The following is a 22196-nucleotide window of genomic DNA, read 5'->3' on the forward strand; positions in this document are numbered from 1 at the left end:
CCTTTTTGCCACCATTGTATTCAAGACGGTAGACATAAGTGGAAACATATTGTTAATTTCCATAGTGTGATGAAGATGCAATCATCAAAATAATGAAAAGTGACAAGAGCTTTTTAACCATTTCTTTTTCTTTTATTAATATCCAAAACACCTCCCAAGCATCAAACCTTTGTCAGTAAATTGCCCGTCAATAGAGCAGTCTGGACTTTAATTTATATACAGCATATCAAGGGTGCATACACAAAATATTCATAAGACAACTCATGAGATAATATATAGTCTTTTAGACATCGTTAGTTAGCCATATAGTCATGTTGTTAACCATATGATCATTACAAAAATGTATAAGCATTGTGTATTTTTGACAGGTTGTGCGAGTTCTGCGACTGAACTGCACTGTAACCGATTGCATAGTGTGTAAGAAGACCCCTCACGGAGAAGACCAGAGAGACCGGGGAAGCCCTTAAGACTCCAGTGAAGCAGGCAGAGAGCCGGTGATGGACACTGTGGTGTCCAAAACCCTTCTTTATACTCGGTGGGTTTGCGACGTCAGCCATATTGGAAGTTCTTTAACAAACATCAGCAATAGTAACAGATTATATTCACAGATTGCACCAAACGACCATTCGGTCCTTCCCTGCCTTGTCAGAGTTTTAGTTCCTGAATACAACTTGTATATATGTGTTTTATTTTTTAAACAAAACCAATATCTCCTTCCTGTGCTCTGCTTGGCCAGCGAGTCATGCAGACATTGCATGGAGGGCTTTGCATGTAAACTGAAAGCAGTTGGAACAGGATGCATTTCATTCCCTAAATGTGTCTTAAATCACGTCAAAGCTTTTCTTCAAAGTAAGACATGGGACCCTAAAGTAGGGCCCATTACACCAGGTACCCTGGGAGGAATCTTAACTCTTAACTTAAGTAAGTGCACAGTGTTCTTTAAGGGGCGCTATCTCATGTGGGATTGTTCAAATAAATTGCAATGCTTCCCATCAAACAAATTATTTTTGTGATTTGTGAGTGAATGAAGTTGACATTTGAGTCTTGATCTACTTACTCGTATTGATGTATGATTCAATACGTTTAAAATGAAGAAAATAATACACCCATTACCATGTTGACAGCAGAGGTTAGACACATCAACACGTAAAGTAGTTCACAGGAATGGAGCTAATTATTCCAAGTACAAGGAAAACCAAATAGAATACAAATTAATTACATGAAACATACAAATCATTTGTATGTTGTTCCTGATGTAACAACCATATGCAGCACACACACACACACACATCTCACACACACATGCGCGCACACACGCATACAGCTGTACAACACAAGTCGAATACATTAAATAACATAATTCCCCTATTATTTCTGCAAAAGACTACCTGTAATTGTCAGCCAAAACGGATTTCTGATTTCAGTGGCTCAGATTTTAAAATTGCATATATAAAGTATCTAATTCCAGTGATTTGATACAGAAAAAAAAATCTAAAACACAAGTGAGCCATTACAGTCATATTTTGTCAAAGAAAATAACAAAACAGGTGAACAAGGACAAATGAGACACTGATGAATTCTAAACTAAAGTACTCTTGGTTGGAGCTCTCAAACCAAAATGAGAGCTTGGAGGGTCTTGGTACCTTAGTGTGTTCGACCTCCTCAGGAGATCAAAATGAGAGCTATGAGGGTCTTGGTACTTTAGGGTGTTCTACAGCCTCAGGAGATTTGGAGAACACCTAGTTCAGCTGTACCAAAGCGGTCACACGTTTGGAAATATCTGAGAGAAAACAGTCAAGTTGTTTTCCCATCACTCTCATCCACGATAAGATCTGAATCCTAAAGTCTGCAGAAGAAGACCATGGCACTAAAGACATTGGGGCCCTTGGTCAACTTTCTTGGTTCCCAAATGGGTCCTCAGAGTGGTATTCCTGAACGTTGGTAATAATAATGCCTTTTTTCTAATAATAAAATAGATTCTTCTTTTTAGAAAGTGCAATGGCATAGTCATATATGTTTATTTTGTACTAATAGTGCTTTAACGTGGTCTGCTAATAGTCAGTGTAACTCGTTAGATCCGTATTTACAACGCCATTCCACTCCCTCGTCGCACAGCTTAGTTAGTCGTCAAGAAACCATCGTTGAGGAGGATTAATTTGGTTTTTATACATTTATACAGATAAAAAAAACATTACTATACAGCGAAACACAGTTTTTCTAAAATACAGGAAGGCCTTTGTGGGTTCGATATACAAGTCGGCCTCTCCAGTTCTACCTCAGTACCGTAGAGTTTCAGGGTTCAGGGATCTGCTAATGCGTGAGGAGGCAGGATGTAAATCAAAATGGTGGACTGGTGGATGGATATTTGGCTATTAGAAGTAGGGACAACGTACGTTCTTTTTTTTATGATTATAATTATAAATAGTTGAGTTGCTAGATCGGAATGGCACATGGTCAAAAGGTGGTTCATTTGGATTAGGGGATTTTTCTTAAATTCTAAGGAAGAAATCGTGTTTTCAGAGGCTCAGGGTGAACTTCTGGAGTGCAAAGATTGGCGGCCGCATCGCGTTAAAGTCTACAAGGTTCTCGATTCCCTCCTCGACCTCACCTTCTCCGGGTAGATTGTCGTCAGAAGAATGATTGACCTCCACATCACCCAATCAGAGGAGGACAACCTTCCTGTTGAGTTTCTGAGAGCAAATAAAAGCATCGCACACATTTCCCTCCAGCAGAATCGTAGCACGCTCTGTATTGAATGGCTCTGCCCCTTGGTGCACCCCCATCTGAGCACGGACCATCTCCCCAACTCCCTCGGAGATACGCAGGGACCCCCCCCCCCAGACAGCAGGGACTCCGGTATGGAGCCTCTCTCCTCCCACCATGCTGTGGTTCTCTACCCTCTGAAACTGACCGTTCTCCCCCTGCTCCCGGGTCCAGCCCCCGGACCCCTTCACATGTTGTAGGCCACGTAGATGGGGTCCAGCTGGTCGGCCAGGAACGAGTCCCGCAGGTGCATGCGCTGCTTCTCCCCGCGGGAGTTGATGGGGATGACCCCCGGGTCCACGATGACCACCACGCCCACGATGAGGTGGTGCTCCTCCAGCACCACGTTGGTGATGAGGGGCACCAGGTCCAGGGCGTCCTGCTCCGAGCCGCCCAGCTCCGCCACCACCACCAGCAGGTTGGTCCAGGTGAACACCGCGCTGGGGGGGGGGGGGGGGGGAAAGGGCCGGTCAGGGCGCAGGATCCAGCATGGCTAGTTCTAACTAGCAGGCTGCTAGGCTAAGCTTAGCACGGCAGCCTGACTGCTATGCTAAGCGTAGCAGCCTAACTGCTATGCTAGGCTTAACATAGCACCCTCACTGCTATGCTGAGCTTAGCGTAGCACCCTAACTGCTATGCTAAGCTTAGCGTAGATCTCTAACTGCTATGCTAAAATTTGCATAGCTTAGCTTAGCACCCTCACTGCTATGCTGAGCTTAGCGTAGCACCCTAACTGCTATGCTAAGCTTAGCGTAGAACTCTAACTGCTATGCTAAAATTTGCATAGCTTAGCTTAGCAGCATAACTGCTATGCTGAGCTTAGCCCCACAGTCTGATCAGAACGTACTGACCGCCTGGTAGCGGCCATCGAGTATGTTTGACCGACTGACGCCATGCTGTGCTCTAGCTCAGCTAGCCCAGCCAGAGGCTCCACGGAGGGGAAGGACGGGGGACCACCCACCTCTCGGCGATGCTGCGGTGGGCCCGGGACACCGAGGTCTCCATGTCGGTGGGGTGGTACCGCAGACCCCTCAGCTCCAGGGTCTCGTCCAGGGAGCCCACCACGAAGAGGGCGTCATGGCGATCTGCACAGAGGGACGGGCCCGGTTAACGAGGCCCTGGTTTCACCGCGGCCGCTCATCGACCAATCACACGGAGGCAGACCAGAAAAGGCCCCGTGTCAGGAAGATGATCATCATACGTATCGCTAGCTGTGTTAGGGATGAGGGGTTGAGCCTGTAAAGGACAGGGGGTGGAGCCTATAAAGGGTGGAGCATATAAAGGATAAGGGGTGGAGCATATAAAGGTTAAGGGGCTTGAGCCTATAAAGGACAGGGGGTGGAGCCTATAAAGGATAAGGGGTGGAGCCCATAAAGGATAAGGGGTGGAGCATATAACGGATAAGGGGTGGAGCATATAACGGATGAGGGGTGGAGCATATAACGGATGAGGGGTGGAGCATATAACGGATGAGGGGTGGAGCATATAACGGATAAGGGGTGGACAATATATAGGATAGGCACCTTGCCCAAGATGTTGGACGGTGGCCATCAAACTAGAACCTTTTCAGTTGGGAGCTGAACACCTGAGCCCCAACACTATTGTACCGGCTCTGTTCCAGCCGTCTGTTTCTAAACTCCTACTGAGCCTCCGAACAGCCTCCGCCCCCCTACCCTCCCACTGGGGTCCAGTATCTCCCCCCCCCCCCCCTCCCCAAATGTCGAGGCATCTCTCCCCCCCCGTACTCCAGCATCTCTCCTCCCGTACCCCCGCTGGCCTCCACTAGCTACCCCCCTGTACTCACGCATTTCCCCCCCCATCCTCCCCTAACTTCCAGCACCCCCCCCCCCCCCCCCCACCGTACCCCCAGCGGCGTCCAGCAGCTCGGTCCTCTTGACGAAGCCCAGGTACCCTGTCCGCGCCCACAGCGTGGTGGGGTCCCCGAAGCTGAGCTTGGTGTTGAAGTGGTCTGCCTGCAGGCTCTCCTCGCCGTAGATGGTGAAGTAGCCGCTGGCGTTGTGCGGGCTGTTGATCCAGATCTGAACACACCACAGATAACACAACATCAGCACCACAGCTGGTGGTCTCCATGCTTTATGATCACGTGACTCCTGTGCAGCGATGCCAGTACTGAAGAACAATTGTTGCCGAGGGGGGGTTGGAAAAACAATTGTTGACAGGGGGGGCAAAAAGCTAGTATTGGCAAAACCGGTTGTCTTTTCTTTTTCTTTTTTGGCGGCAGGGGGTGTTGTCGCAGCTAAATGTAACTAATAAAGTAACTTGTAATCTAACTTAGTTACTTTTAAAATCAAGTAATCAGTAAAGTACCTAAGTTACTATTTTAAGGAGTAACTAGTAATCAGTAATCTGATTACTTTTTCAAGGAAACTGTGGCAACACTGCTCCTGTGTCACACGGTGTTTAGCATCAGGGTTCTCTGGGATGGCTCACCTCGCCCAGATGGGAGTCCCCGAGTGGCCCTCTGGTCTCTGGGTTCACGATGATCACCCGGACGCCCGGTAAGATCTGCAGACGGAAAACGGGGGCATTCAGAGAGGCATGGAGGTCACATCTCAGACCACCTGCACACAGGAAGAGGTCCTCCTGTACACCCAGAGGGACCACGTTGTGGTGGAGCTCACCTTGCCGGACTCCATGAGCGGGAGACTCTGTGGTGCTCCTCGCTCCACCAGCCTCACCCTGTGTCACATGACACATTAAGTATCATTAAAACTGGACCCATTCAACATCATTACACACCTTGAGTCACATGACTCACTAAATATCCTCAGTAGATAGACACCCTGGGTCACATGACACACTAAATATCATCAGTAGACACCCTGAGTCACATGACACACTAAATATCATCAGTAGACACCTTGAGTCACATGACACACTAAATATCATCAGTAGACAACCTTGGTCACATGACACACTAAATATCATCAGTAGACATCCTGGGTCACATGACACACTAAATATCATCAGTAGACACCCTGGGTCACATGACACACTAAATATCATCAGTAGACACCCTGGGTCACATGACACACTAAATATCATCAGTAGACACCCTGGGTCACATGACACACTAAATATCATCAGTAGACACCCTGCACTACGGGCACATGACACACTACTGTGTCATATATAATATGAACCCGGGAGCTCTAACACGGGGGTCCTCTGTCCGGGTCTCACCTGTCGTGGCGCAGGGACTTCAGGTCCACGTAAACCGTGGAGGGGTCCGGGCCGGTGGTCCCCTGTGGAGCACAGAGCAGCACCGTCAACCTTAGGACGGGAGCAAGGCCCTAACACTGCCAGGGTGAGGGGTTTGATTCCCGCCAGGGCCAACCATGCTCAGCATGGTTGCGCTCACAGCACTTTGAGACGCTTTGGAGACACCTGTGCGCCAAATGACACCCCCCTTTACGTTGACACCTACGTAGCAGTGATGCTAACTCAGAGGGATGCTACGTCCTGTAGCGTCACTCTGAGCTAGCATCACTTCTCCTGCAGGTGCGTGTAGCCTGTACTTGTATTGGATACCTCAGCAGCACCAGCCCTAACCCTGGTTTGTATCGGTCACGTGATCTGCTGTGGGGCGAGGTCCAGGGTCCGTACCTGCATGCAGACGGCCAGGTTGACCCGGGAGCCGAAGGCGGTGCTGACGGCGCGCGGGGAGAGGCCCAGGTCCTTGAAGAGCTTGGAGAAGGAGTGGGTCAGCACCAGGCGGGGCCGCTCCTCCGCCACCACCACACAGCTCCGCACGCACGACAGGTTCACCCCCCGGGCCTGGAGCACAAGAGACGACACACCGTTAAGACTGAAACACCCGGATCAGCATTCTGTGTGTGAACGTCGCACAGCTCCAGCTCCTCAGAATGGGGGCTTTGATACGTGCACACATGAGTGTTTTCCCATCGTCGTGCACCTAATCTGTGTTTCAGTGTGTATGCACAGTCATGCTTTCCTCCCATCTCCTACACCTGTTTGTGCGTGTGCTTCCATGATAACGGTCAGTGCGTGTATCCATGGTGTACGGCCTGTGTGTGTGTACGGTCTGTGTGCGTCCATGAGTACGCTCTGTGTGTGTCCGTGATTACAGTGAGTGTCCACGCGTACAGTCTGTGTGCACATTGTGTAAGGTCTGTTTGTGTCCATGTGTGCGTTCTGTGTGCGTACAGCCTGTGTGCGTCCATGATTACGCTCTGTGTGCGTCCATGATTACGCTCTGTGTGTGTCCACGTGTGCGTAAAGTCTGTGTGCGTTCTTGTGTGCAGTCTGTGTGTGTCCTTGTGTACGGTCCGTTTGTGTCCGTGTTGTGCGGTCTGTGTGTGTACAGTCTGTGTGCGTCATGGGGTCCGGTCTGTGTTATCATGTGCGTCCCACCGCCGTCTCTCCCCAGAACACGTGTGCGGTCCTCAACCCGTACCTTGAGGAGCTCCGTCTGCGTCCCCAGGCCCTTGGTGCAGAGCTCCATGACGGAGTAGGAGCAGAAGGTGTCCCGGATGCGGTACTGGCTCAGGGTGCTGAGCCACAGCGACAGGCAGGTCTCCAGCTCGAAGGGCGGGATCAGGATGGACTGGTGGCCTGAGTACACACTGAGACAGGGGGGGGGGACGGACGGACGGGGGGGGGGGGTGAGCTGGCGGTGTCAGAGGGGGGTGTAGGTAGATGTGGGGGTTTGTGGAGTTCACCTGGACTCTGCATAACATCCCCCCTTACCCCCACACCCCTCTCACGGTCTTATTGTATGTTGTCGTCCTGGCACTTAAAAATAGTACTTAACATTGTGTAGCATCTTATCCTAGCTGTCTGTGTTGTAAACAGGGAACGGGTTAACCTAGCGGTTATGGGTGCTTGGCACTTGGTTCTATGAACATCCTTAGTGCATAGACTGCTAAATGCCCTGAATGGTAATGGGGTGGTGTGGGTTGGGGAGGCGTGGAGGAGCCGTACCTGGCCAGGCACCACAGGACGAAGCCCAGACCGCAGTAGGGGTCCAGGCAGATGGCGATCTGGCGGGAGGAGTAGAGCTCACACTGCAGCTTGATGGAGCGGCAGAGGGCGCTGACGGCCACGTGGGAGATCTGTCGAGGACGGGAACACCAGGGCTCATATAACGTCTCCATGATAATATCACTGATTATAAAAAAAAGTGGTTTCCGGGCGAGTGATTTGATTGGACAAGAGACATTCCACGAGCTCTGCGGGCGCGCTGATACGAGCGTCCGACATCACTCGGACTGTTCACCAAACTGTAAACCAACTGTCAAAATCCCCCGCGCTCCAGCTGCAACCAACTTACTTCAACTGGCATAAACTGTCGGGGGTTTTGTTTATATGTTGCTTGGCAACAGTCCGCTCAGTGGGGATCTATTTTTGTTGGCGGAAGCAATTTCATTAGTTTATTATATGATTAAATAAACAAATAAATCACAATCTATTGTCAATTATTATTGTTAACAGTAAACTGTTGTATAAAAGCAATATCACACTCGAGGTCGCAATGTTGTGGCTCTATATCAGCGCTGCTGTGATTGCTTCCGGCTCCGAATCACAGCAGCGCTGATATAGTGCGACAACGTTGCTCCCTCTCGTGTGATATTGCTTAATTATATCATATACTGGAGATCTGGAGATCTATGGAGGGGGATCAGGGTTCATAACATCTCCATGAGAATAATCACTGATCATATCATTCTGGAGATCTGACAGAACAAGCACGTCAGACTACACACCATCTCGGTATTAATATCACCAATGATATCATATTCTGTGCTTCACTAGGTCATTAGATAAGCCTTTGCACAGATGATCCTAGCATCTGGAGATCGCTCCCTTCCTCCCCATCTCAAACATCTTCTGTCACGTTTCGGTAAGACTTTGTATCTCCACTGCAGTCTGGTGCTGCGGCCGGGTCAACCCCCCCTGACCCCTTCATTGCGTAGGTTCCTTTATTGAGAACCTTTCAACGTGTCCCCTCCTCCCCCAATCAGGTCGGCACCCTCCCGCCATGGCTGGCTCAGCCCCGGCGGGCCCGACGTTAAGTCTCCGCGAGGGTCACTCCCCTCTCTGTTGTTGTGTTAATGTCGGGCCTTAAGCCCTTACCCAGCCCCCTCGACTGGGGCACGTCGACAAGGGTCCGGCCGGGGCAGGGTCCGGCCGGGGCAGGCTCCGTCGCACGCTGCTCAGACTGCACGGAGCAGGACCAGACATATCGGTAATAGTTGGCTGATTCATACATTCCCTCACTCTCCACCTTAAGCTAGGTGTGTGGTGAGCGTTCTGGCGCCGATTGGCCGCCGTGCGTCCACCAAGTAGGTGCTACACATTGGTGGTGGTTAGTGAGGTCCCCCCTTCACTGTATAGCTGTGTAGCGCTTTTGGTACCTTGAAAAGCACTATATAAATGTAAAAAAATATTATTATTATTATATTTTCCAAAAATTTTTTAACTAGGAGAGTCCCATTGAGATAGGGAATCTCCTTTTCAAGGGAGGTCTTGCCCAAACAAGTCGCAGCATGAATAAAGCACTTGCATAACGACCGAAAACACACAGGATACGAATGAAAAGGGAACTAGAAAAACAAGAGTAGGGAACTCAGAAGAGACTAGGAGTCAGCTCTGTAACCAGCTCAATTAAAAACATTTACATCTGAAAGTCTTTTCCTCTCCGTCTGAAAGGGTTTACTGATCTCTACTCATTGAGTTCATGCCTCTCACTTTCCATACTGGCGTTCGGTTCGGAACGCATAAACATGTCCTGGGAACACAGACAACACGTCAGGCACTATTCTATGAGATAAGGCCGTCTGCTTTTTACATCCAAAGAAAAAGGAGTCATCAATCAAAACCTCCATTATATTTAAGGGGAGAAAGCCTCTATAGGCGCGTTCCAACTTTTCCATCTAGTAAGGCGCTATGGGTGTGGCTTGGGCGGGAGGATCCGAGCTGGGTCTGATCTGCGTCAGGAGCGGGCTCAAAGGTCAGAGGTCCTCGTACCTTGACCCCGGTGAGCATGCCCGTGGTGGACACGCTGAAGTCCAGGTAGGCGATCATCTCGGCCGTGGGGGGCTTGTAGATCTGCGGGAGGCGCCGCCGCGGGAGGTCGTCTAGAAGGAGGGGACGACGCGGGAGATCAGAGAGTCACATGACACCTGCACCTGTGATGAGGCGCCAGCGCCTCCTCTCACCTGTGAGGTACCGGCCCCGCCCCCCCTCACCTGTGTCTATGATGGTGGGCCAGGTCTTGATGTTGACGGAGGCGGAGGCCTCTTTGGAGCGCAGGATCCTGGTGAGGTTCTGAGTGGTGAGGATACAGGCGGCTTTACTGACCTGGAGAGAGCACACAGACACACACACACACACACACACACAGACACACACACACACACACACACACACACACACAGACACACACACACACACACACACACACACACACACACACACACACACACACACACACACACACACACACACACACAGACACACAGACACACAGACACACACACACGCACACACACACACAGTGTCATCAGCATCAACATGTAACCGACCATCCTGGTTCTGTGGTTCTGTGGAACCATGGAGGTTCTTTGGTAGACTCACGTCGATGATCATGCGGACGGTGGGCAGGGTGGCCCCCAGGTTCTGGGGGTGCGGGGGCCGCACGTTGACCGGAACACAGCCGGCATACAGACAGCCGTAGAAGGACGCGATCAGGTCAATACCTGGAGAGAGAGAGAGAGAGAGAGAGAGAGAGAGAGAGAGAGAGAGAGAGAGAGAGAGAGTGAGAGCGAGAGTGAGAGTGAGAGAGAGAGAGCGAGAGTGAGAGCGAGAGAGTGTGTGAGAGAGAGAGAGCGAGAGAGAGAGTGTGTGAGAGAGAGAGAGCGAGAGAGAGAGAGAGAGAGAGAGAGTGAGAGCGAGAGAGAGAGCGAGAGAGTGCGAGAGAGAGAGAGAGAGCGAGAGAGAGAGAGAGAGAGAGAGAGAGAGAGAGAGAGAGAGAGATGAGACCGACAGATGGACAAATACATAAAAAACTGTCAGATAGATACATAAGTATACAGACAGACAGACAGACATGTAGATAGACATACAGGCAAACTGAATGATACTTACATAGATTCATTGAAAGACAGATAGATACATAAATACAAATAGACAGGCAGACAGACAGACAAACAGGCAGCCAGACAGAATGATAGACCCAGCCAGGCTCCAGACAGACAGACAGTCATACAGACAGACAGACCAAGCCAGGCTCCAGACAGACAGACTGAGGCCCCGGACCCACCAGGCGGGTACAGCAGCACCACGTTGTCCCCCGTGTTGATGCTGCCCTTCTCCATCAGCGCCGCAGCGATCTTCTCCGCCCTCTTGTGGAGCTGGAGGCAGGTGGCCGTGCACACTGCCACCCCCTGGTGGCCAGGAGAGGGCGGTGCAGAGAGAGGGGATGGGGGGGGGGAGAGAGAGAGAGAGAGAGGGGGGGGGGGCGGTGCAGAGAGAGGGGAGAGGGGGGGGGAGAGAGGGAGAGAGGGAGAGAGAGGGGGCGGTGCAGAGAGAGGGGAGAGGGGGGGGGAGAGAGGGAGAGAGGGAGAGGGGGTGGTGCAGAGAGCGGGAGGGGGGAGAGAGAGGGAGAGGGAGAGAAAGGGGGGGTGGTGTAGGGAGAGGGAGTGGGGGGAGGGAAAGAGAGAGAGGGGGGGGGAGAGAGAGAGGGGGGAAAAAGAGAGAGAGAGGGCGGGAGAGAGACAGAGAGAAAGAGCAAAGGGGAGAGAGAGAGTGATCAAGTGGAAAACAAGATGCAGCTCCTGCAGAGACCATCTGTTTGTCACGTTGGTACCGGCCTCCATAGACACATTCAACCCTCTTTCATTGGATCAACTCCAGTTCTCACAGCTGATCTCTGAGCCTCTATGGGTCCGTAATACACACATGGAGTGTGCTTTACAGCCTACATTATGTCATTCAGACCCTCCTGCCTCCACACGCTTCAGCAAACATTATTATAACTAATCGCTCACTAACAAGTAAACGTTATGTAGTGTATGAGACCTGGACACCTCAGCATGTTGGGAGGAAATCAGACCCTAAAGCTATGCACTGTTTTTAATTGTCGTTACCTTGGCGTTGAGCAGCACGTAGAGAACGTGGTCGGGGTCCGTCTGTGCTCTCCACTGCAGCGCCTCCGACAGATACAGATGCTTCACAGACAGGAAGGAACAACGTTAGGCTGGTCCCGGGGCTCGAGGCTCGCTGGTAAAGGGATGGACAACCGATGTCTAACCCTAACCCTGACCCTGGTTGAGTCTGATTATGAGGGCTTACAGGGTGGGCTTTAAGCATCAGGAAGACATGCTCCACGAAATCAATGGCAGTCTTTGATTACAGTCGATTGATTTCCGTCTACGTAGCTGGAAGGTTAACGTTCCCTCACGGGCCGAGGCGCGGCTTTGAGAGGAACAACAGGTCCTGTTGTCCATCACTTTAACATTTCGTTCACCGCACGCATGCAGCGGAAGCCGACAGAAAGGCAGGTCGAGGGTCGGGGACTCTGTTCAAACCAGATGAACGTGTTACTTCTCGGTGGACACATGGAGAGGCTAACCCTCCGTAGCGCTTCAGGACTCGCTGTTATGGAGCAGATGAGTTCATAACCCGTGGTAACGTGAAGCCAACACATCAAGCACCGGACAACGTGTTGAATATCAACGCCGTGTTCCGCGGACAGGAAGCGGAACCCTTGGGGTCGAGGGGGGGGGAGGGGGGGGGGGGGGCAGTATCACACGGGGGGGTGACAGTGTGACAGTGTGACAGGACACAGCGGATGTTTGGATGACCTTTAACCGGGACGTGCAGCATGACAGGCCGTCACACGCGCCCCACGGACCACGCGGGCCTGGGGGGCCGGTGAGAGCGGGGGTGTGTGTGTGGGGGGGGGGGGGGGGTACAGAGAGAAGGTGGTGCGTCTTACCATCATAGTGGGCCACATACAGAGCTACGTCCAGAGAGACGCCAGCAGGAGACAGAGAGGGAGAGACAGGCCACAGTGGTCACCTCATCCCACTAACTAACCCGGGCTCAGGTCGTGAACTCACTGTCAGATTATCGCGGCCCTAATGGGGGTGTAGCCCAGAGACCCCTGAACCTCTCTAGTGTGGGGGGGGGGGCTCACCCTGCTACAGACCTGAACCCCTCTAGTGGGGGGCACCCTGAACCTCTCTAGTGGGGGGCTCACCCTGCTACGAAGACCACATGAGGGGATGAGGATTAATGACTGGACTGATTCATGGATTAATTATGTGGCTGGCTCACTAATCTGAAGAGTGAACGTTGTGTGTGTGTGTGTGTGTGTGTGTGTGTGTGTGTGTGTGTGTGTGTGTGTGTGTGTGTGTGTGTGTGTGTGTGTGTATGTGTGTGTGTGTGTGTGTGTGTGTGTGTGTGTGTGTGTGTGTGTGTGTGTGTGTGTGTGTGTGTGTGTGTGTGTGTGTGTGTGTGTGTGTGTGTGTGTGTGTCGGTTCTCCGTACCTTGCGGATCAGGTCCTGGTCTTCGATCATCCCCAGGTCCCTCCCTGACGCCTGGGCGATCCGTTTCCCCGCCACCAGATTACCCACCATGATGGAGGCTGGACCCACGCCCACTGGAACACAGAGAACCTTATTTAACAGAACCTCATCATACATACAGAACCTCATCACACAGAACCGCTTCACACAGAACCTCATCACACAGAACCTCAACATACATACTGAACCTCATCATGCATACAGAACCTCATCACACAGAACCTCATCATGCATACAGAACCTCATCACACAGAACCTCATCATACAAACATAACCTCATCATACATGCAGAACCTCATCATACATGCAGAACCTCATCACACAGAACCTCATCATACAGAACCTCATCATACATACATAACCTCATCATACATGCAGAACCTCATCATACATGCAGAACTTCATCATACATGCAGAACCTCATCATACATGCAGAACCTCATCATCATACATACAGAACCTCATCACACAGAACCGCATTACAGAAGCTCATCATACATACAGAACCTCATCATACACACAGAACCGCATCACACAGAAGCTCATCATACATGCAGAACCTCAGAATACATACATAACCTCATCATACATACAGAAGCTCATCACACAGAAACTCATCAAGCAGAACCTCATCATACATACAGAAGCTCATCATACATACAGAACCTCATCACACAGAACTTCATCACACATACAGAACCTCATCACACAGAACCTCATCATACATACAGAACCTCATCACACAGAACCTCATCAAGGAGAAGCTCATCATACATACAGAACCACATCACACAGAACACAAACACACACACACACACACACACACACACACCTGGCTGTTTCTGCCGTGGTTTGGGCAGGTTGGTGACACAGGTGTGGGGGCACATGAGGATGTTGCAGGGGTGCAGGTTCCCCTCCAGGAAGAACTGCTTGGCGTCCGAGACGTGGATGCCCCCCAGGGGGGTCTTGGGCAGGGTGTTGGCCGGCACCAGGGCCAGGCAGTACAGGCCCACCTGGTGGATGCTGTCTATGGCCTGGGGACACAGCAGGAGAACAGAGGAGGGCTCAGAGGCTGGAGACGTTCTGCACCCACCAGCCTACTGGGAGCTCCTGCTTCTGGTTCTAGACACCAGTCAGTTGACTTCAGCTGGGCTGGGAGGCTGGTAGCCAATGGGTATTTGACAGCAAATAAATAAACAACTCTTTGTAGTGCGGGCCAACTAAATAGGCGTGTCTCACTCTCACTCCAAACACACCGAGTGTATACCCAGCTCCTTCATGGTTCAACAGGCAAGAGCCTGGACTTGCAGCCTGCTTCTTATAGAGTCTCCTATCGTATCACAGAGGGAGGCGGTGCATTAGCACATTGTAGCACCTTCATCATGTATTATGGGATGCCTTTACAGCAGGATGTAACACTACACTTCCTGTCTGAGCCGGCCGTGGAGAGAACTATTGATCTCTGACAGGCTGGTGCACCGCAGACACTCTGAGGAGTTATCCTGGCCCCGCCCCTAACCGCCAGTCCCCCCTGCTGCTCTAGAATCCCTCATCTTCTACAGGTTACCATGGAAACCCCCTCCTCTAGCATCCCTCCTTTTCTACAGGTTACCATGGAAACCCCCTCCTCTAGCATCCCTCCTCCTCATCAGGTTACCATGGAAACTCCCTCTTCTAGCAAACCTCTTCTTCTTCTTCTTCAGGTTACCATGGAAACCCCATACCCTAGCATCCATCCTCTCCTACAGGTTACCATGGAAACCCCTCCTCTAGCATCCCTCCTCTTCATCAGGTTACCATGGAAACCCCATACTCTAGCATCCCTCCTCTTCTACAGGTTACCATGGAAACACTTAACTATTTACTTACTACGTAACCCCCCTGGACTTGAGCTCTCCTGGCCCCGCCAGGATAGTCCAGGTAGTCCCGCCCCCTCCTCTCACATCCCTCCTCTTCTACAGGTAACCATGGAAACCCCCTCCTCTAGCTCTAGGTAGACCCAGCTGGACAAGAGCAGTGGCGGTTAGAGCTGGTCACCTGCAGTACGCGACTCATCCACTGGAAGCTGTCCTCCTCACTGGCGTCTGGCCGCTGCTCCGCCACGATCACGATCCTCTCGTCGTAGAACACGGTGACGGAGAACACCGAGATCCTGGAACACACACACACGCACACAGCCACACACACAGTCACAGTTACACACACACACACACACACACACACACACACACACACACACACACACACACACACACACACACACACACACACACACACACACACACACACACAATTAAATTCAACCGTACAACGTGTCTGCACATGCCCCCTACACCAAATTTCTTCTCAATAACACAGTTAGCAGGCTGCTTTAGCGCTGCAGTGGCTTCTCCTGGCCACCAGGTGTCACTGCTGCTAACTTCTGTTTATGAGGAAGTAATCATCCGCTGGCCTCTAGATAGTGTTTTCTCTGTACACTTCTTCTTTCTGCAGGCAGAAATCCCAGCATGCCTACATTTACATTTACATTTAGGGCATTTATCAGACGCTTTTATCCAAAGCGACTTACAATAAGTCCATTTGTCCAAAGAAAGAGAAACAACAATATATGGTACAGTTGGTTAGGTTGTTAACCCTAACCCTAACAATCGCTAGGTTAACCCGTTTCCCGTACACAACACAGAAAGCTAGGATAAGATGCTACACAGTGCTAAGTACTATTTTAAGTGCCTTGACGTACAGAAGTGCGTAAAAGGGGATGCGGGGGGTGGGGGTGTAAGCGGGGTAGCTATGCAGGGTGTAGGGCCCCCTGAGGAACTCACCTGCCCCGGTACACGGTCTTGACGGGCTCGACGGCCAGGGCGGTGGCCACCAGGTCGTCGGCGTTGTGCCGGCGCCCGCTCACGTTCAGCAGACCCTCGTTCTTCCCCACCACGAAGATCAGGCTCCCCTACAGCCCAGGGGACAAGCGGTCAGTCACAGAGACCCTCACCGGACCGGAGAGGCTACGTTCCGGGGCTCAGGTCCCCACAGACTAGAGGGTTAGACCACGTACCGGGCCGACGAACCCCAGCAGTCCGGACCTCACGAAGGGGATCTCCCCGATGGGCGCGCCGCTGGAGTTCACCGGGATCACCTGGGCACAGGAGGAGAGGTCAGAGGTCAGAGGTCAGAGGTCAGTACAGTACAGAGCCCGAGATGCACCCCCCCCCCAGGTCCAGTGTAGGGTCCCACCTCGAAGGTGTTCTTGGTGACCCCCGGGAGGCCGTAGTACATGGTCCCGCCGGCCCGCGAGTTGATGACGATCTCCCCGATCTCGTCCGTCTTGCAGAGCAGGGGGGGGCCGTCGGCCTTCACGATGCACATCAGGGCTGGGGGGGGGGGGGGACGGGGGGACGGGAGGACACACCACCCGTTAACCAGGCTTCGACACCACCCAAAAGACCCACCACCCATAACCACACCTCTACACCCCCTTCCTTATGCTGGGGGGGAAGGGGACATGAGAATCACATGCCTCTGAACAAACTAAACAAACAGGGCTTTGCACCACCCTTTAAAAGAGGCTCTACACCCCCCATTAACCACACCTCTAGACCACCCGATAACCATAAATCCAATGCAAATTTGACAATATAAACTACAGAAACAAACCTTGAGATCCCAATGTACATCTTGACATTTCACCCCTTCATTGAAAGGTCGGGGGGGAACAGAGAATCGAATGACCCCAACCAAACCATAGCAGTTGCACCCTACGGCCACCAGATGGCGACAAATAACCTGATAGAAGGCAATGTACCCATTCCCTCTGGAACCCTTTCTAGTAAGCTAGTATACAATGATGGGCCACACAACGTCGGAGCGGCCCTCACCCCCTGGCATCACGTGGCCCACGTCCTGAACCGTCAGGGCCGAGTTCTTGTCCTCCGTGTTGACCCTGATGACCCCGTGGCTCAGACCCCCCATGGACAGGATGGCCCGCGCAGGGAGGGGCGTGCCAGGCACCCCCGGCCTAGAGAGAGAGAGAGAGAACGAGAGAGAGAGAGAGAGGGAGAGAGAGAGAGAGAGAGAGAGGGAGAGAGAGAGAGAGAGAGAACGAGAGAGAGAGAGAGAACGAGAGAGAGAGAGAGAACGAGAGAGAGAGCGGAGAGAGAGAGAGAGAGAGAGAGAGAGAGAGAGAGAGAGAGAGAGAGAGAGAGAGAGAGAGAGAGAATAAATATTACAAACATCAAAGTGTTTTGTTTGTCATGTCAAAGTAATTCTGAGTAATTGTGAAAAGCCAAGCAAGGATTCTGTAAATCTCGGTACATCTGCGTCCACATTTTGTCCTCTCCTCTACCGTCCCTCTCTGCACAGGGCGGCCATGTTGGACCCTGTGAATGCCGCGCTGTGATTTGTACCTGCGGATGGCGTCCATGTTGGACCCTGTGAACGTTGCGCTGTGATTGGTACCTGCGGATGGCGACCGTCATGGCCTCCGGAGACGTGGCACACGGACAGATGACCTCCGCCTTCAGACCGTTGGGCTGGAACACGTTGAGGAAGGCATCGCAGGACGACACCGACCCTGGGGGGGGGGGGGGGGAGGAAGGGAGGGAGATAGGAGGAGGGAGGGAGAGAGGGAGGATGGGGAAAGAGAGGATGAGAGATCACTTTCCAAATGTACCGAATCGATGGACGTTTGGAGTGTGTTGGTCTCGAATTCAGAAGTCCTCTATGTTACCGCACAACTTATTGGTAAAGAGACGGTAAAGAGCCCTGACTCTGGATGATCTTCAAGAACTATTTATCATGAATCTGATGCCAGACCTCAGACAAGGGCCCTGTCTCTAGGGGCGTGTCTCTAGGGGCCTGACTCTATGGGCGTTTCTGTAGGGGCGTGTCTCTAGGGGCGTGTCTTCTCTCAGGGCGTGTCTTCTCTCTAGGGCCCTGTCTCTAGGGGCGTGTCTCTAGGGGCGTGTCTCTAGGGGCCCTGTATCTAGGGGCGTGTCTCTAGGGGCCCTGTATCTAGGGGCGTGTCTCTAGGGGCCCTGTATCTAGGGGCGTGTCTCTAGGGGCCCTGTCTCTAGGGGCGTGTCTCTAGGGGCCCTGTATCTAGGGGCGTGTCTCTAGGGGCCCTGTATCTAGGGGCGTGTCCCCACGGGCCCTGTATCTAGGGGCGTGTCCCCAGGGGCCCTGTCTCTAGGGGCGTGTCTCTAGGGGCCCTGTATCTAGGGGCATGTCTCCGGGAGCCCTGTATCTAGGGGCGTGTCTCTAGGAGCCCTGTATCTAGGGGCGTGTCCCCAGGGGCCCTGTGTCTAGGGGCGTGTCCCCAGGGGCCCTGTCTCTAGGGGCGTGTCTCTAGGGGCCCTGTGTCTAGGGGCGTGTCTCTAGGGGCCCTGTATCTAGGGGCGTGTCCCCAGGGGCCCTGTATCTAGGGGCGTGTCCCCAGGGGCCCTGTATCTAGGGGCGTGTCCCCAGGGGCCCTGTATCTAGGGGCGTGTCTCCGGGGGCCTTACAGGGGTTGGCTCCGTCGGCCACGATGAGCATGCGCAGCGACGCCAGGCTGGTGTCCTTCTGGTCCCGGTGGGCCATCATGGCCCAGTGGAGGTCCCTGCACTTCACCAGCGCCACGCGGGCTGCACACACACACACACACACACACACACACACACACACACACACACACACACACACACATATGCATAAAAACACACACACAGATACACGCAGACATACACACACACACACACACACACACACACACACACACACACACACAAATACATAAACACACAAATGCAAACACACACATACACATACACAAACACACGCATACCCACACAGGGAGGAGAGGAGGATCATCTGTTACCATGGGAACATGCATGTTAAAAAGACCACGGATGTTTGCCTCAGACAAGAGGTGAAAGGTCACCTTTATTGACGTGCACCCTCTGGACCCAGGAGAGGGGACAGGCCTTCATGACGGCGTAGGGGACGCTGATGGTGTGTATCCTGTTCATCACAGCCTGGGAACACACACACACAGACACACACACACACACACACACACACACAGACACACACACACACACAGACACACACACACGCACGCACACACCAACACACACACACACACCAACAAACGCACACAAAGATAAACATTCAAACACCCAGACCCACGCACACACAAACACGCACACACCCACACGCAGACACACGCACAAACAAAGAACACACACGCACACACACACACACGCACACACAGACACACACACACGCACGCACACCAACACACACACACACACCAACAAACGCACACAAAGATAAACATTCAAACACCCAGACCCACGCACACACAAACACGCACACAGCCACACGCAGACACACGCACAAACAAGAAACACACACGCACACACACACACACGCACACGCACACACACACACACCATGGTTGAGATAACAGCCTGGGACTCAGCCCATTGATTTACATGTCAATGCAAAGGCGAACACAAACACAGACTGAAGATGGACAAAAAAGCGATGCTGATGAGACCGAGATCAGAACACAGAGAGAACACACACTCCTCCGCCCGCTGCTCCCTGAGGAAGAGTCAACCTACGGTCAGGACGCCGTGCCACAGGCCGATGTCCTTCTTGAAGTCCAGCACGTTCACCATGGTCTCTCCTGCGGACACACAGAGGGAGTCAGAACCGGCCTCCCGGGTTGAGGGTTTGGATCCCCCCCCCGGCCTCTGTGTTCGCCAGGCTCACCCTCGCAGTAGTTGCAGGCCTGGGTCAGCGCCTGGCAGTGGGTCAGCATGGCCACCTTGGAGACGGCCACGCCCATCACCGTGCCCTCCTTGCTGGCCTTGTACTGCAGGAGGAGACGGGGGGTACGGGTCAGAGACATGGGACCCACCGTGAGCACCCGGGGGGGGGGGGGGGGGGGGAGGAGAGCCAGCAGGGGCTCACCTCGATGTAGGCTGGCTCCGTGTTGGCCGTGGGGACGTGGGGCGTCCAGTCCTTGGAGGGCTTGGTCAGGTACTTGGAGTCCGTCACCACCCACTTCAGCCGGGGCCAGCCTGTCAAGACAGACCGATGAGACCAGTAAGACCAGTGGGACAGAGAGACCAGTAAGACCAGTGGGACAGAGAGACCAGTAAGACCAGTGGGACAGAGAGACCATTAATACCAGTGGGACAGAGAGACCAGTAAGACCAGTGGGAAAGAGAGACCAGTAAGACCAGTGGGACAGAAAGACCAGTAAGACCAGTAAGAGAGGGAGACAGTGAGACAGGTACAGTGAGAAAGTGGGACAGGTAGACAGTGAGACAGGTAGACAGTGAGACCAGTGAGAGAGGGAGACAGTGAGACAGGTAGACAGTGTGACTGAGACAGTGAGACAGGTCGACAGTGAGTCAGGGAGACAGGTAGAAAGTGAGTCAGGGAGACAGGTACACAGTGAGACAGGTAGACAGTGAGACCAGTGAGAGAGGGAGACAGTGAGACAGGTAGACAGTGAGTCAGGGAGACAGGGAGACAGTGAGTCATGGAGACAGAGACCACGCAGTCGGTGTAACTGAACTGAGAGCAGAATGTAAACATGGTTTAATATTCTGAACAGCTTGTTGGCAGATGATCAAAGTGTGTATTTCTGAAGTCAGTAACGTGCTACTAAACCGACCACGGCGCACACACTTCAGCATCTGTGATCCCCTGAATGAAACAGACCTTTGAAGGAGAGGATCTCCCCGGTGGGGGTCTTGGGAAGCCCCTTCAGGCAGATCTCACTGGTCAGGGCCAGGCCCACCCCACAGCTGCCCAGCAGGAAGCCCCACCTGGCTGCTGCCCGCGTCCTGAAACACACCCCAACCCCATCCTCAGCATCACCACGGCAACCAACACAAAGCAGACCCCCGTCCTCAGGGTCACCGCGCCAACCAACACACACCACCCCCCCATCCTCAGTATCACCACGGCAACCAACACAGAGTAAAAAACCCTTCCTCAGTGTCTCCAGGGCAACCAAGACACACCGTCCACACCCCCATCCTCAGTATCACCACGGCAACCAACACAGAGTAAAAAACTCTTCCTCAGGGTCACCGCGGCAACCAACACACAGCAAAATCCCCATCATCAGTATCACCACGGCAACCAACACAGTAAAAAACCCTTCCTCAGTGTCTCCAGGGCAACCAACACACACCACACCCCCATCCTCAGTATCACCATAGCAACTAACACCCCCCCCCCCCCCCCCCCCCGCCCCCCGAACCCACCCCCCCCATGCTCAATATCTCCACAGCAACCAACACACATTTGAAATGTACTGGAAGAACTGATCCCATTTCATAAAAGAACTGAGATAAAAAGGACCTTTCCTAAATGGACGGGCGGGGGCCCCGGCAGGTCGCCTACCTTGCGGGACAGCGGCACCTCGATGGGTACGGGGATGACCTCGGCCAGTAAGCAGCCGTAGAAGGCCACCCAGAACATGCCAGGGTCACTGTTGGGGTACACCAGGGCCACCTGCAGAGAGACGAGGGGTCACACAGGGTGGAGGCTCCTACTGTCACACAGCAGAGGACGCACGGCCAGGACTACAGTGTCACGCAGCGACACGTGATCCCGCGTGTCACCCTGTCTCACGTGATCCCGCGCGTCGTCGTGTGTCGCGTGATCCCGTGTGTCGTGGGACGCGGGACTCACCCGGTCGCCAGGTTTGAGGATCTGCTCGTTCTTGGGCCCCAGCTTGTTGAGCAGGGTGTAGGCCAGCTTCACACTGCGGCTCCACAGTTTCCCTGGGGTCACAGGTCAGGGGGTCAGGGGTCACAGGGTCGGTCAGTACACAAACGCTGCAGACCAATCTA

At 52.8% G+C, this 22196-nt stretch overlaps 1 protein-coding gene across 1 annotated transcript; it reads right to left on the bottom strand.

The window, feature by feature from the left end:
• Window positions 1-110: 110 nt before the first annotated feature.
• On the bottom strand, window positions 111-22140 carry dip2bb (disco-interacting protein 2 homolog Bb; the record flags this gene model as incomplete). The annotated part of the gene is given in 32 exon segments (XM_060069924.1): window positions 111-3203; window positions 3725-3848; window positions 4628-4802; window positions 5215-5289; window positions 5406-5463; window positions 5968-6029; window positions 6391-6561; window positions 7202-7370; window positions 7729-7859; window positions 9775-9884; window positions 9996-10107; window positions 10384-10505; window positions 11069-11192; window positions 11895-11975; window positions 12746-12769; window positions 13300-13412; window positions 14171-14372; window positions 15376-15490; window positions 16161-16288; window positions 16394-16474; window positions 16573-16709; window positions 17214-17353; window positions 17794-17908; window positions 18840-18959; window positions 19256-19349; window positions 19944-20008; window positions 20095-20197; window positions 20296-20405; window positions 21055-21157; window positions 21159-21179; window positions 21745-21855; window positions 22036-22140. Coding segments are annotated over 32 exon segments (3654 nt in total), but the record flags the coding sequence as incomplete, so codon positions are not given.
• Window positions 22141-22196: the final 56 nt, after the last annotated feature.

Source organism: Gadus macrocephalus, chromosome 13 (assembly GCF_031168955.1).
Source record: "Gadus macrocephalus chromosome 13, ASM3116895v1".
Classification (NCBI taxonomy): domain Eukaryota; kingdom Metazoa; phylum Chordata; class Actinopteri; order Gadiformes; family Gadidae; genus Gadus; species Gadus macrocephalus.